The sequence below is a fragment of the Mirounga angustirostris genome, unplaced genomic scaffold, assembly GCF_029215605.1.
Source record: "Mirounga angustirostris isolate CCGP_5_RB_7025 unplaced genomic scaffold, mMirAng1.0.hap1 SCAF_3, whole genome shotgun sequence".
NCBI lineage: Eukaryota > Metazoa > Chordata > Mammalia > Carnivora > Phocidae > Mirounga > Mirounga angustirostris.
Genome location: NW_026991711.1, coordinates 148,095,807 through 148,109,471, shown reverse-complemented (window position 1 = coordinate 148,109,471; position 13,665 = coordinate 148,095,807). Strand labels below are relative to the sequence as shown.

Below are 13,665 nucleotides of genomic sequence, written 5' to 3'. Positions count from 1 at the left end.
CAACATTTTTCAAATTCGGTGAGGTTTTAAATTATCATTTCCTCAAATAATCTCCCCACCCCCTTTCTTTCTTTCTTTTGGAAGTCCCATGGTACCTATATTGATATGTTTGATGGTATCCCATACATTCTTCAAGCTCTGTCCTTTTTTTTTTTTTTAAGTGTATCTTCTTTATACTCCTCAGATTCAATAATTTCAAACAACCTGTATTCTGGTTCTCTTCTGCCTGAGTCTGCTCTTAAACCCATCTAGTGAATTTTTCAATTCAGTTATTATATTTTTCAGCTCCAGAATTTCTGTCTGGTTCTTTTTTATAATTTATATTTCTTTGTTTTTATTCTTATGTTGCTCATATACTTTCCCCCTGATTTTCTTTAGTTCTTTGTCTGTGTTTTCCTATAGCTTTTGAACATATTTAAGATAGTTATTTAAAGTCTGTTGTATATGTCCAGTTGTGTGCTTCTTCCTGGCCATTTTCTGGAAATTTATTCAGTTTCTTTAAATGGGCCTTATTTCCATGTTTCTTTGCCTGTATAATGTACTTATGTTGAAATTTAGGCATTTGAAGAAACAGCTACCTCTCTCAGTTTTGGGAGATTGGTGTTGGAAGCCTTTCACTAATTAACAGGACTCAATCTTGGGAATAGACTGAGGCAGAGCCTTAAGGTCTTAGGTCTTTTCTCAGCATACATTCTTCTCCGCCTATGTATGTGCTTTCTTTTTTCAATTTGTCTGTTTTGGGTTTGTTTTTTGTTTGTTGGTTGTTTTTTGTTTTTTTGTTTTTGTTTTTTTGCTTATTTAAAAAATAATTTTATTTTATTTTATTTCATCATGGTAAGTGTACTCTTTACTCTTTAATTCCCATCCCATATTTTCCCCATTCCCGCACCCACCTCCCATCTGATAACCATCAGTTTTTGTGCTCTATAGTTAAGGGTCTATTTCTTGGTTTGTCTCTCTCTCTTTTTCCCCCCTTTGGTCATTTGTTTCTTAAATTCCAGATATGAGTGAGTTAATACGATATTTGTCTTTTTCTGGCTGACTTATTTCACTCAGCATTATACTCTCTAGCTTTTCTCGTATTATTGCATTAATCTTTCTTTATCTTTTCTTTTTTTTTTTGAAGTAAGCTCTGGGACCAACATGGGGCTCAAACTCATGAACCTGAGATCAAGAATTGCATGTTCTAATGATTGATGCAGCCAGGTGCCCCTGTTCATGTTACTGCAAATGGCAAGATTTCATTCATTTTTTATGGCTGAATAATATTCCATTGTGTTTTATATATATATAATCTCACCTCTTTTTTATCCATCCATCTATTGATGGACACTTGGTGTGCTTTACGGTTTGGCTATTGTAAATAATGCTGCAGTAAACATAGGGGTGCTTGTATTCCTTTGAATTAGTGTTTTTGTATTTTTTGGGTAAATACCCAGTAGTTCAATTCCTAGATTGTACGTTTATTTTAATTTTTTGTTTAACTACAAAAAGTTTTCCACAATGGCTGCATCAATTTGCATGCCCACCAACAGTGCAAGAAAGTTCCTTTTTTTCCCACATCCTCGCTAACACTTGTTTTTTGATTTTAGCCATTGTGATAGCTGTGATGTGATATTCTTATTGAGGTTTTGATTTTCATTTCCCTGATGATGAGTAATGTTGAACATCTTTTCATGTGACTGTTGGCCATCTGTATGTTTTCTTTGGAGAATATCTGTTCATGTCTTCTGCCCATTTTTAACTGAATTTTTGTTTTTTGGGTGTTCAGTTGTATCAGTTCTTTATATATTTTGAATACTAACCCTTTATCAGATATTCATTTGCAAATATCTTCTCCCATGTTGATTCTTTCCTTGGCTGTGCAGAAACGTTTTATTTTGATGAAGTCCCAATAGTTTATTTTTGCTTTTATTTCCCTTGCCTCAGGAGATATATCTAGAAAAATGTTGCTATGGTTGATGTCAGAGAGATTACTGCCTGTGCTCTCTTCAAGGATTTTTGTGGTTTTAGGTCTCATATTTAGGTCTTTTATCCATTTTGAGTTTATTTTTGTGTATGGTGAAAGAAAGTGGTCTAGTTTTCTTTCTTTCTTTCTTTTTTCTTTCTTTCTTTCTTTCTTTCTCTCTCTCTCTCTCTCTCCAAACTTCCTTCCTTCCTTCCTTCCTTCCTTTTCTTTTTTTCTTTTTTTCTTTTTGCATATTGCTGTCCAGTTTCCCCAGCACCATTTGTTGAAGACACTGTCTTTTTCCCATTGGATATTCATTCCTCCTTTGTCAAAGGTAAGTTGATTGTATAATTGTGGGTTTATTTTTGGGTTTTCTGCTCTATTCCATTGATGTATGTGTGTATTTTTATGCCAGTAACATACTGTTTTAATTACCATCACTTTGTAATAGAACTTGGAATTTGGAATTGTGATAGCTCCAGTTTTTTTTTTTTCCTTCCATTTTCAATATTGCTTTGGCTATATGAGGTCTTTTGTGGTTCCATACAAATTTTAGGATTGTTTGTTCTAGCTCTGTTGAAAAAAATGCTGTTGGTATTTTGATAGGGATTGCCTTGAATTTGTAAATTGCTTTGGGTAGTATAGATATTTTAACATTTGTTCTTTCAGCCCACAATCATATAATGCTTTTCCATATCTTTGCATTATTTTGAATTTCATTCATCAGTGTTTCATAGTTTTCAGAGTACAGGTCTTTCACCTATTTGGGTAAATTTATTCCTAGATATAGTATTTTTTTGAGGCAATTATAAATGGGATTGTTTTAATTTCATTTTCTACTGTTTCATTATTAGTGTTTAGGAATGCAACATATTTCTGTACATTGATTTTTTATCCTGCAACTTTACTGAATTCATTTATCAGTTTTAGTAGTTTTTTGGTGGAGCCTTGAGGGCTTTCTATATATAATATCATGTCATCTGCAAACAATGAGAGTTTTACTTCTTTCTTACCAATTTTGGATACCTCATTTCTTTTTCTTGTCTAATTTGCTGTTCAAATTTTTCTATTTCTTCCTGCTTTAGTTTTGGTAGGTTAATGTTTCTAGGAATATATCCATTTCTTTTAAGTTGTCCAATTTGTTGGCATATAAGTTTCTATAATATTCTATTACAGTTGTCTATATTTCTGTGGTGTTGGTTGTTATTTCTCCTCTTTCATTATTAATTTTGTTTCTTTGGGTCCTCTCTCTTATTTTTTTCCTTGCTAGAGGTTTATTAATTTTGTTGATCTTTCAAAGAACAAGCTCCTGATTTCATTTGATTTGTTCTTTTTTTTTTAGTTTCTATATCATTTATTTCTGCTCTAAATTTTATTTACTTTCTTCTGCTGTGCTCCTGGGTTTAGATTTTGTTTATTCCTCTTTTTCCAACTCCTTTAGGTATAAGATTAGGTTGTTTATTTGAGATTTTCCTTATTTCTTAAGGTAGGCCTATGTTGCTACAAACTTCTCTCTTAGAACCACTTTTGCTGCATCTCAAAGCTTTTGGACCATTGTGTTTTCATTTTCATTTGTTTCCCATGTAATTTTTTATTTCTTCTTTGACTTCTTGGTTGATCCATTCATTGTTTAATAGCATATTATTTAACCTTCATGTATTTGTGGTCTTTCTAGATTTTTTATTGGGGTTGATTTCTAGTTTCATAGTGTTGTCAGAAAAGATGCATGGTATTACTTCAATTTTTTTGAATTTGTTGAGGCTTGTTTTGTGGCCTAATGTGTGATCTATTCTGGAATATGTTCCATGTGCACTTGAAAAGAATGTATATTTTGCTGTTTTAGGATGGAATGTTCTGAATATGTCTGTTAAATCCATTTGGTTCAGTGTGTTATTCAAAGCCATTGTTTCCTTGTTGATTTTTTGTTTGGATGATCTGTCTATCAGTGTAAGTGGGGTATTAAAGTCTCTTACTATTATTGTATTACTGTCAAGTATTTCTTTTTGTTTGTTCTTAACAAAATTTTTCTTTTATGTTTGTTTTATGTATTTGGGTGCTTCCATGTTGAATGCATAAATATTTACAATTGTTATATCCTCTTGTTGGATTGTCCCCTTTATAATTATATAGTGTTCTTTTTTGTCTCTTGTTACAGTCTTTGTTTTAAAGGCTTCTTTGTCAGATATAAGTATGGCTACCCCCGCTTTTTTTTTTTTTTGCATCTATTTGCATGATAAATGTTTCTCTGTCTGCTTACTTTCAATCTGCAGGTGTCTTTTTGTCTTGAGTCTCTTGTAGGCAGCATATAGATGGGTTTTTTAATCCATTCTGACACCCTATGTCTTTTGATTAGAGCATTTAGTCCAGTTACATTCAAAGTAATTATTGATAAATATGTATTACCATTTTTTTATTTGTTTTGTGGTTGTTTCTATAGATTTTCTCTGATCCTGGGGTGCCCAGGTGGCTCAGTTGGTTAAGCTTCTGCCTTCAACTCAGGTCACGATCCCAGGGTCCTGGGATTGAGCCCCACCTTGGGCTCTCGGCTCAGTGGGGAGCCTGCTTCTCCCTCTCCCTTTGCCTGCTGCTCCCCCTGCTTGAGCTCTATCAAATAAATAAATAAAATCTTAAAAAAAAAGAAGATTTTTCTCTGATCCTTTCTTCTTTTGCTCTCTTTCATGGTTTGTTGGCTTTCGTTAGTGATATACTTGGATTCCTTTCTCTTTCTTCTTTTCCTATCTATTACTGGTTTTTGATTTATGGTTACCATTAGGTTTGCATATAACATCTTATGTATAGAGCAGTGTATACTAAGTTGATGGTTTCTTTTTTTTTTTTTTAAGATTTTATTTATTTGAGAGAGAGAGAGACACACGAGAGAGGGAACACAAGCAGGGGGAGGGGGAGAGGGAGAAGCAGGCTTCCCGTGGAGCAGGGAGCCCGATGAGGGGCTCGATCCCAGGACTCTGGGATCATGACCTGAGCCGAAGGCAGACGCTTAATGACTGAGCCACCCAGACACCCCCTAAGTTGATGGTTTCTTAAGTTTAAATCCATTTTTTACTCTTCTCTCTCCCATGTTTTAGGTATATGGTGTTATATTTTACATACTTTTTTTTTTTATGAATCCCTTGACTGATTGTTACAGAAATATTTATTATTACTGCTTTTGTGTTTTTTACTTCTCCTACTCTCATTTATGGTCTTCCTTTCTACTCAAAGAGTCCTTTTTAATAGGGCTGGTTTAGAAGTCATGACTTCCTTTAGTTTTTGTTTGTCTGAGAAACTCTTTTTCTCTCCTTCAGTTCTGAATGATAGCCTTGCTGGATAGAGTATTCTTGGCTGCGAATGTTTCCCTTTCAGCATTTTGAGTATATCATGCCATTTTCTTCTGGCTTGCAAGTTTCTGCTGAAAAATCCACTGATAGCCTTATTGCGGGGGTGGGGGGGAGGGTTCCCCTTGTATGTAACTGTCTTCTTTTCTATTCCTGCTTTTAAAATATTTTATCACAACTTTTGGCATTTTAATTGGTGTGTGTCTTGGTGTGGACCTCCTTGGGTTGTATTTTTGAGGGGATCTCTGTGACTCTTGGATCTGGATATCTGTTTCTTTCCCCAAATTAGGGAAGTTTTCAGCTATCATTTCTTCAAATAAATTTTCTGCTCCCTTATCTCTCTCTTCTTCTTCTGAGATCCCTATAATGTGGATGTTATTACACTTGATGGAGTCACTGTGTTCCCTCAGACTATTCTCAATTTGCATATTTTTTCCTCTCTTTTTGTCAGCTTAATTACTTACCATTACTCTGTCTTCTAGGTCATTAATTTGTTCCTCTGCCTCATCTAGCCTGCTATTTATCCCATCAAGTGTATTTTTAACTTAATTTATTGTGTTCTTGATCTCTGATTGGTTCTTTTTTATCTCTGTATTCAAGATCTCACTGATGTCCTCCCTTTTTTTTCTTTTTTTTTTTTTTTGAAGAGAGAGCAAGAGAAGGGGGTGAGCAGAGGGAGAGAAAGTACCTTAAGCAGATTCCACACTGAGCATGGAGCCTGACACAGAGCTTGGTCTCATGACCCTGAGATCAGCCTGAGCTGAAATCAAGAGTCAAATGCCCAAATGAATGAGCCACCCCGGTGCTCCCACCCCCCACAGTTTTCTGCAGTCCAGTGAGTATCTTTATGACCATTACTTTCAATTCTCTATCAGGCATATTATTTGTTTTCATTTTACTTTGGTCTCTTGCTATGGTTTGGTCCTATTGTTTCATTTGGGAAATGTTTATCTGTTGCCTCATTTTGTGTGACTTTCTGTGTCTGTTTCTATGTGTTAGGAGTTAGCTACTCACTTGCTCTTAACAATAACAGACTTATGCAGAAGATGTCTTATGGTGCCCTGCAGCACAGTATTTTCTGTTCCCCAGGGCCTGGCACTTCAGGGAGTATCTCTTATGTGTGTTGTGTATGCTCTGCTGTTGAGTCTTGGTCTCTTTTTTCTTTAGTCCAATTGTTTGCAGAGCCTGTCTTTTCCTATTGTGGACAGCAAGGTGTGCAGGGGTCTGCTTGCAAAATGAGATCTGCCCCCACTGCTGCTGGAACTGAGGTCCTGCAAAGTACTCAGGGGTCAGGTGATGTGGTATTGACAGGGTTTGAACTGGTCTTCTGGGGGACGGGCCTGCAGTACCAGGACTGAGGTGAGCATTACTGAGACCGGTGGATCTGCTAAAGTGTGTGTGTGTGGGGGGAGGGTGGAGATGAGTGGGACTTGATCCAAAAAAGTTAGGTAAGGAGTGTTGGTGCTGCCCTGGGTCCCACAGGTGGCCATTGTTTATGCTGGGGAGCAGGGGAGGGGAATGGCACCTGTCAGCTCCTTTGTTCCTTGATGGACCTCCCCATGATCCCTGTCTCTCTGGCCTGCACTCTGACATGAGCAGATCACTCTCCCTCCTGTCTGTCCCCTGCGTTTTTCAACTGCTAGTTCTATCCGGTATCTGCATGGGCTATTTGTCATGCTGTCTCTTTAAGGGCAGGGACCCCACTTCCTAACACCTCTGGGCTCTACCACAGCCAAGCCTGCTGATTTTTAAAATAGCAAGTCCTGCTGGTTTTAAGAACTCATGAAATTCAGCCCCTCTCACTTTCAAAGACAAATATTATGGAGATTTATCCTCCTTATTTGTGAGCTTCCCAGTGTGAAAAGTCTGTTTTCTGCCCTTCTCTATGCCACTAGCTACCCCCCTACAGTGGAAGGTCATTGTCCATTTTGCTCCCAGACTGTGTTTTTACCCTTCCTACCTTTTTTGATGTGCCCTCTTCTTTGCCTTTAGTTGTGGAGCTTCTTGTACCGGTCGTCAAGTTATGTCCTGGGTTATTTACATGGGCATGGATGTTATCTAGTTGTATCCAGGGGACAAAGTGAGCTTAGGGTCCTCCTTCTGCCATCTTCCCAGCTGAACTTCAAGGACTCCCTTTTGTCAGATCTTCTTTTAAATGTTTTATTTCCCAAGAATGCTTCCCATCATGCTTATTTTCAGGACCTTCAGTATTCATTGTATTCTTTTGCCAGTAATCTCTTGCTCTCAGGTGCATCTTGTAGTCCTCTGGGATTTTCATGCACTGTGGCACCCATCAGTTGCCTTCTGTGATTTCCAGGCATAGTTCCAAACTATGCCACTGTCTCAATCTATTTAGGTGAGACAGAAAAATTCCCTCAGGCAGCACACAGTTAGCAGAACAATGCAAACAAGTTCCAATCTGCTTTTTCAATCCCAAAGGAGGGAACTGGGAATTGGGCCATTTCTTTCCAACTGTGTCTTGTCATGTTGCAGAGGGGATTGTTCAAAGGCAAGAAAAAACTGGAATTTCCTACCATTGTGAATGTGGTTTTACCTTGATTACACATTCACCTGATTATTGCAAATATTTGACTGTTTTTCAGAGCTCATATAAAGTTATTTTATCAGTCTGTAGTTTTCTTTTTTGTTTGTTTGTTTGTTTGTTTTCCTGAGGAAACAAGGGCCTATAGTTTTCTGGTCTGCCATCTTGCTCTATTTTTTTTTCATGTTATCTATGCCCTCTGTCTTCATCATTGATAGGGAGGTGCTTGCATCAATAATGTATTTTAAAATAACCATTATGCAGAAAAGAGAGGCAGTGATGGGTGTCCCCAAAATAATGTCAGTGTCAGTGTCAAAAGAAACAATTCCTTCATGCTGTGTGGAAAGAAATGTAACCAGGCAGATTTTCCTCCTTATACCCATTCTTTCTCCTATAAAATGAAAATGTTACCTCTTCTGGGTTATGAATATAAGAATATAAGAATATTCATAAACTTAAGAACAATTTTAAACAAGTTTTAACTCTTCTAGATATAAGTATTAGATTTCACGTCTACAGTATACTTTACTCTCTCTGTCCTCTGTAATTCCACACACTTCAGACTTTGCTCCTATAGTTGTCCAAACCTGAATTATCTTCTCATATAAATGCTCTTTTTATACTTAGAGGCCCATATCAAGCTCCATTGTTTTCCAGACCTCATCTCTGAATGCTCTACCTTACAATGCCCCCTTTCATCTTTGAATTCTTCTTACAGGCAGTTATATACACTAGAACATTTCGCTACTGAAGACAGTTGATTAGGAATCCTTTGGGCTGATAGTGCAGATATCATTGTGCCTATCTCCCAGGTTAAAAACCCAAAACCCAAACCAAAATCCACTAGCAAATTCTTGATCCAAGACACTGCTATACTAGAAAAGATGTAGAAACCAGGTAACTAGAAATCAGGGATTGGGTAGAAATGGGAAGGCCTCAGGAAGTCTCCACAGTGGGAAGGTATAGGAGGGAAGAATAAGAAGTGGTGGGGGAAAGTCCAAGGCTGAATATTTGCCCAGCCATAGTTTTACCAGGGACCCCATTCTTCCCATAAGTATTATTTTCATCTCAGATTTCTATTTTTATACTGCTTTAATTTCACATACCTGGCATATGAAATCAGATCTTCTTGGTTGTATGAAGATGAACTCATGATTCTATGTATGAAGTAATGTGTTGGTTCAGTACTAAGATGCCATTTTTCTTTCTGGAAAAGTGAAAAACATGTGTTACATGTTTGACATGTACTTTCTCACCTTATTGGCATATTTTGCACTCTAATCTACACTATAATGAAAAAAAAATTCTAAAGATTACTTAAAAGATGAATGAACTCCTTAATTCTAATTAAAAGGTCTCTTTCCAATACATTTTTTTGTTTTGTTTTTTGGAAATGGCTCAGTGCTGATGATCTCATTATAATATTGGAGTTTGAATAGATTTTAAATATAAATTTAAGCAGTATTTAAAGAATATAGCTTTCAGTTTCTGCACTTTACAAATATTTTAAATCCTATCCTACTGAGTTCAAAAAGAAAAGAACAGACATAACTCTGGTCAATTCAGAAGTTTTTGAAGTCAACCAACTTAACATGTACTTTATTTGTTGGGAAGTCATGTGTGATTTCATGGCCATATTTTTTTATGAGAATATCTTTATTGTGGTATTTCTTCAGATCTCAAAAAAGCTACTATTATTGGGATTATTGTTCATATAATCCATTTTGAGTTTTTTTTTTTTTTTTTCAGATTTTATTTATTTATTTGGGAGAGAGAGAGAGCACAAGCAGATGGAGGGGCAGAGAGAGGGAGGGAGAATCAGGCTCCCTGCTGATCCGACAGCCCAACATGGGGCTTGATTCCAGGACTCTGAGATCATGACCTGAGTTGAAAACAGCTGCTTAACCCACTGAGCCACCCAGGTGCCCCTCCATTTTGAGTTTTGTAAATGTTATGCTATAACATTTCTTTAACTATAAAGCCAGCATTTCTGACTATGAGGTTCAAGAAAACTATTCTGAAGACTGCATCTGGTCATGAAATTACACATAGCTTCCCAACAAATAGGTCAGAATTTGCATTAAGATAATTTACCTGTTAAGCTTCTGAATTGAACAGAGTTGTATCTCTGTTCTTTTTCTCTTGTTCACCTCAGCTTTTGTATATACCCAAGAATCATTTCAACTGGATAATTAATAGAATTGTCTCATCAGGAAATCCTAAATCATATACACTTTCCAAAAACATGTTTTGGTACCAGTTTTTGGAAAGGACCAAACCCCAAAGATCACTGAAATCCAGACCATCATTTGAGGGGCATGATACTAGGGACAAGAGCTACACCCCATGATGATAGTGGAGCTTATGGGCTGATAGTAAGGGTGATATTTCAAATATTTTGATTAGCCTGTTAATTTTGGGCATGTTGGCTAAGTAACTTTTAAGAAAAAAGTTGGCTATGTAGCTTGCCGAAAGGACACATAGCTATTAAGTGAGAGTCAGGATTCAGACCCAGACAATCTAAATTTGTATGAATCTTTTTTTACTTCCTCCTACATTAACCCACTCTCTAGTCCTATCCTACCTGTATAAGTTTTCTTTACACAAAATGTTCAATGGATATTTACCAGCCAAAATACAAAGGAACTGAAATTTGTTAAATAATAGATTTAAATAATTAGCTTGCATTTTTTTTTCAATGGTTTCTATTTTATGTTCTCCTTGGGCTTCTAACTAATCTAGGTCTCTTTTCATTATCTGCTTTCCCTCCATTGAGTTTCATGGCTTCATCTATTAATAATTTCTTTTATACTATAAATATTACCAGGCTTAGGAGGAGCCTGGAACCATTTTAATATTCTTTTCTGGCTAATTAAGATACATTCTTGGACAGATTTTCTGAAGATCTCTACTCTTTCCATAGATATCTGTCACTGACCGCTATGATTCTTATTCACCTTACTCTGTGGCTTTTTCTCCCAAGAGCCTGTTTCAGTCATGGTTGTTGAGCACGTGGCAATGTCAAGCTCAGCAATAGCTCTTTTAACTCTTTGCTCTTTAGGTCCTATTATATGATTTGAAGTTGCTTCAATACTTTCAGTATTTGCACTGGATGTGGGCTGACAACATTTGCTTAGAGACAAAAATTTTTTCAGGCTGTTTGTGCTTTGTGTTGGCTTGGGAGAAACAACTTTGCTTTCTACTGGTTTCATGGCTTCTTTCATTTGGTCTTCAAATTGTTCTCTTAAGCATTCTTCTTGTACAATCTCTTTTAAAACAACTTCATCTTCAGACATTAGTTCCTCTTCTATGGTATTTGCTGAATTTTCTTGATCAATATCATGAGCTACTAACCGAATGATAAGATCTTTTTTGTTCTGAACATCTTTTAAAAGTTCTACCTTGGAGATATCAGGCTTTCTTATATTCTGAAATGAATTTCGGCAAACAGCCTGGAATTGAAGGTACAACAAATATTAAAAACAAATGCCTCAATCACTCTTCCTGTGGTTCTATTGTAATTTAACTATTTTAATATGATTTATAGTTTCAGTTTAAGGAGTATTATCTTCAAATGTCACTCTTTGTATATTAGCAATGTTTTAGAAAGAAGAAACAAATGAAAGTTATGAAAAATATTTGTTGGTGTCTAGCATTTCTTTTATATGCCAGAGATCATATTAATCTATGAGAATTTACTCCAAAGTATAGAGGAACATCTAACACAGGTTTCTTTTCTTTTCTTTCTTTTTCCTTTCCTTTTTCTTTGTTTCATTTTTTTTTCTTTTTGCTTAAAATTTGTATTTTGTTGCATCATAATTTACTTTTTGTTTTTTCATTGACCTTGAAAGTTTTGGGACAGAAGTAGACACTATAATCTATTTTTCTAAAATTCTAGATAGGCAATCATAGAAAATCCTAAATGTACATATATTCAACAAAAAACAATCAAGGTATTGTCTGGTCTTGGCTTTTAAAAATGATGAATAACCAAACTTGTGAAGGTCTTTGACTCCTTAATCCCTATTCTTCCACTCCTGATCCTTTGGTTATATTTTCCAAAAGAATCTTCAAAACATAAATCTTAATTTTTTTTTAATCCTTCTAGTTAAGTCTTACTTTTTCTTTTCTTTCTTTTTTTTTTTTTTAAAGATTTTATTTGACACAGAGAGACAGCGAGAGAGGGAACCCAAGCAGGGGGAGTGGGAGAGGGAGAAGCAGGCTTCCCGCAGAGCAGGGAGCCCGATGCGGGACTCGATCCCAGGACCCTGGGATCATGACCTGAGCCGAAGGCAGACGCTCAATGACTGAGCCACCCAGGCGCCCTTACTTTTCATTTTCAATGTCTAAAGACAGATCAAAGAAAAGACGATTATAATTAGATAATAGAATTTCTGTAATATCTGTAGCTTTTGATGATGCCGCAGAACCTCCAAACTGACTTAATAATGGTAGACCTCAACATCCCTTTGTAATACTGTAAGCCAGTTTTTCAGACAATGGTGCCCTAAAAGAGTATCTTCTGTGGAAAAAAATATAGAAGCAGCTTTTTTAAGAAATTAAAACACAGGGGCGCCTGGGTGGCTCAGTCGTTAAGCATCTGCCTTCGGCTCAGGTCATGATCCCAGGGTCCTGGGATCGAGCCCCGCGTTGGGCTCCCTGCTCAGCCAGGAGCCTGCTTCTCCCTCTTCCACTCCCCCTGCTTGTGTTCCCTCTCTAGCTGTCTCTCTCTGTGTGTCAAATAAATAAATCTTTAAAAAAAAAGAAAAAGAAATTAAAACACAATTGATTTTGATTTTCTGTGTTAGTAGAGAGAATTAGTGGTTTAGAAAATCAAAAATTCCATATGGCTTTGGAATTTGTTACTATATATAATTTTGATATGTATATGCCTAGTGTGTTGGGACTATCTAGTACTCAAAACAGAAAACAAAGCCCTGTCATAGAGCCATCAAATGTCTAGGTTCTTTGGTCAGATCTACTGTTCTTTTGTCTCTCTTCTCTGTCCCTGTGCTAGAGATAGTGTTGATACTCAGATTGGTACAAATCATGTGTCTTTATCTATTATCTGTTTCTTTAATATTCTATAAATGACTTAAATAAAGAGAGACAATGACTAAGAGTAAGATTTGTGACAGACAATTCTATAGATAATTAAAAACCAATTTTGAGTAATGTTATTCTACAGTCTGTTCACACAAATTTTACCCCAAAGGGATTACTTGTATATAAATGAAGACTACTAAGCAATATGCTAATACAATGATGAGAACATATATAGAAGAGCAAAACTTAGGGGTGAAAAGGACTGTCCTCTGATCCAAAAAGTTTAGGGCAAAGGAGATTAAATTATGCCTTAGCTTATGATGATCTCAGTATTTGAGTATGAAAACATAAAGCACTAATTAACATATTTACCAGCCCTAAGACTTAGTTCAGTGTGTTGCAGAACAGTATTGGAAAAAAAATTCACTTCAGGTTTATGCTTCAGGGAGAATGGTTCTATAAAACTTTGCTCCTGGCCGTAGATTATTCCCCTAAGTACACTCGGTCTTTTAATGAGTGAACACCATCATTACAAGGGGATTTGACAAAACTCAAAATGTGTAGGTCATTGTAAATGTATAGGCCAGACAATCCCTTTGTCCTCAGTGGTATAGTTTCCATGTAACAAGGACATGGTTTTGACATTTTAAAGTCCTAATTAGTTTAATATATTTCGGGCCCTAGTATGGAGCTTTAGGGCAGAGCTAGGTCCATAGCAAGAGGAAATTGGTTCATCAAAATGGCAGCATTCAGGCAGCTGGGTCTAGAATATGGATAGAAGAGGAAACTGGGCA

At 36.2% G+C, this 13,665-nt stretch overlaps 1 protein-coding gene and 1 long non-coding RNA gene across 3 annotated transcripts in view; one reads left to right on the top strand and one right to left on the bottom strand.

Annotated features, from left to right (window-relative positions):
• LOC123839042 (uncharacterized) overlaps positions 1-6,112 on the top strand; it is a 467,480-nt gene extending 461,368 nt beyond the window's left edge. For both annotated transcript variants that reach the window (XR_010410242.1, XR_006789557.3), the window contains exon 3: positions 5,931-6,112. This is a non-coding gene — a long non-coding RNA (uncharacterized LOC123839042). The remainder of the gene's footprint in view (positions 1-5,930) is intronic.
• Positions 1-13,665, bottom strand: part of FSIP2 (fibrous sheath interacting protein 2) — a 106,678-nt gene that overhangs the window by 18,341 nt on the left and 74,672 nt on the right. The window contains exons 19-20 of the mRNA XM_064586796.1: positions 10,783-11,277; positions 8,932-9,032 (exon numbers count right to left, since the gene is read on the bottom strand). Of these exons, the coding sequence (XP_064442866.1) occupies positions 8,932-9,032; positions 10,783-11,277 (596 nt within the window). The remainder of the gene's footprint in view (positions 1-8,931; positions 9,033-10,782; positions 11,278-13,665) is intronic.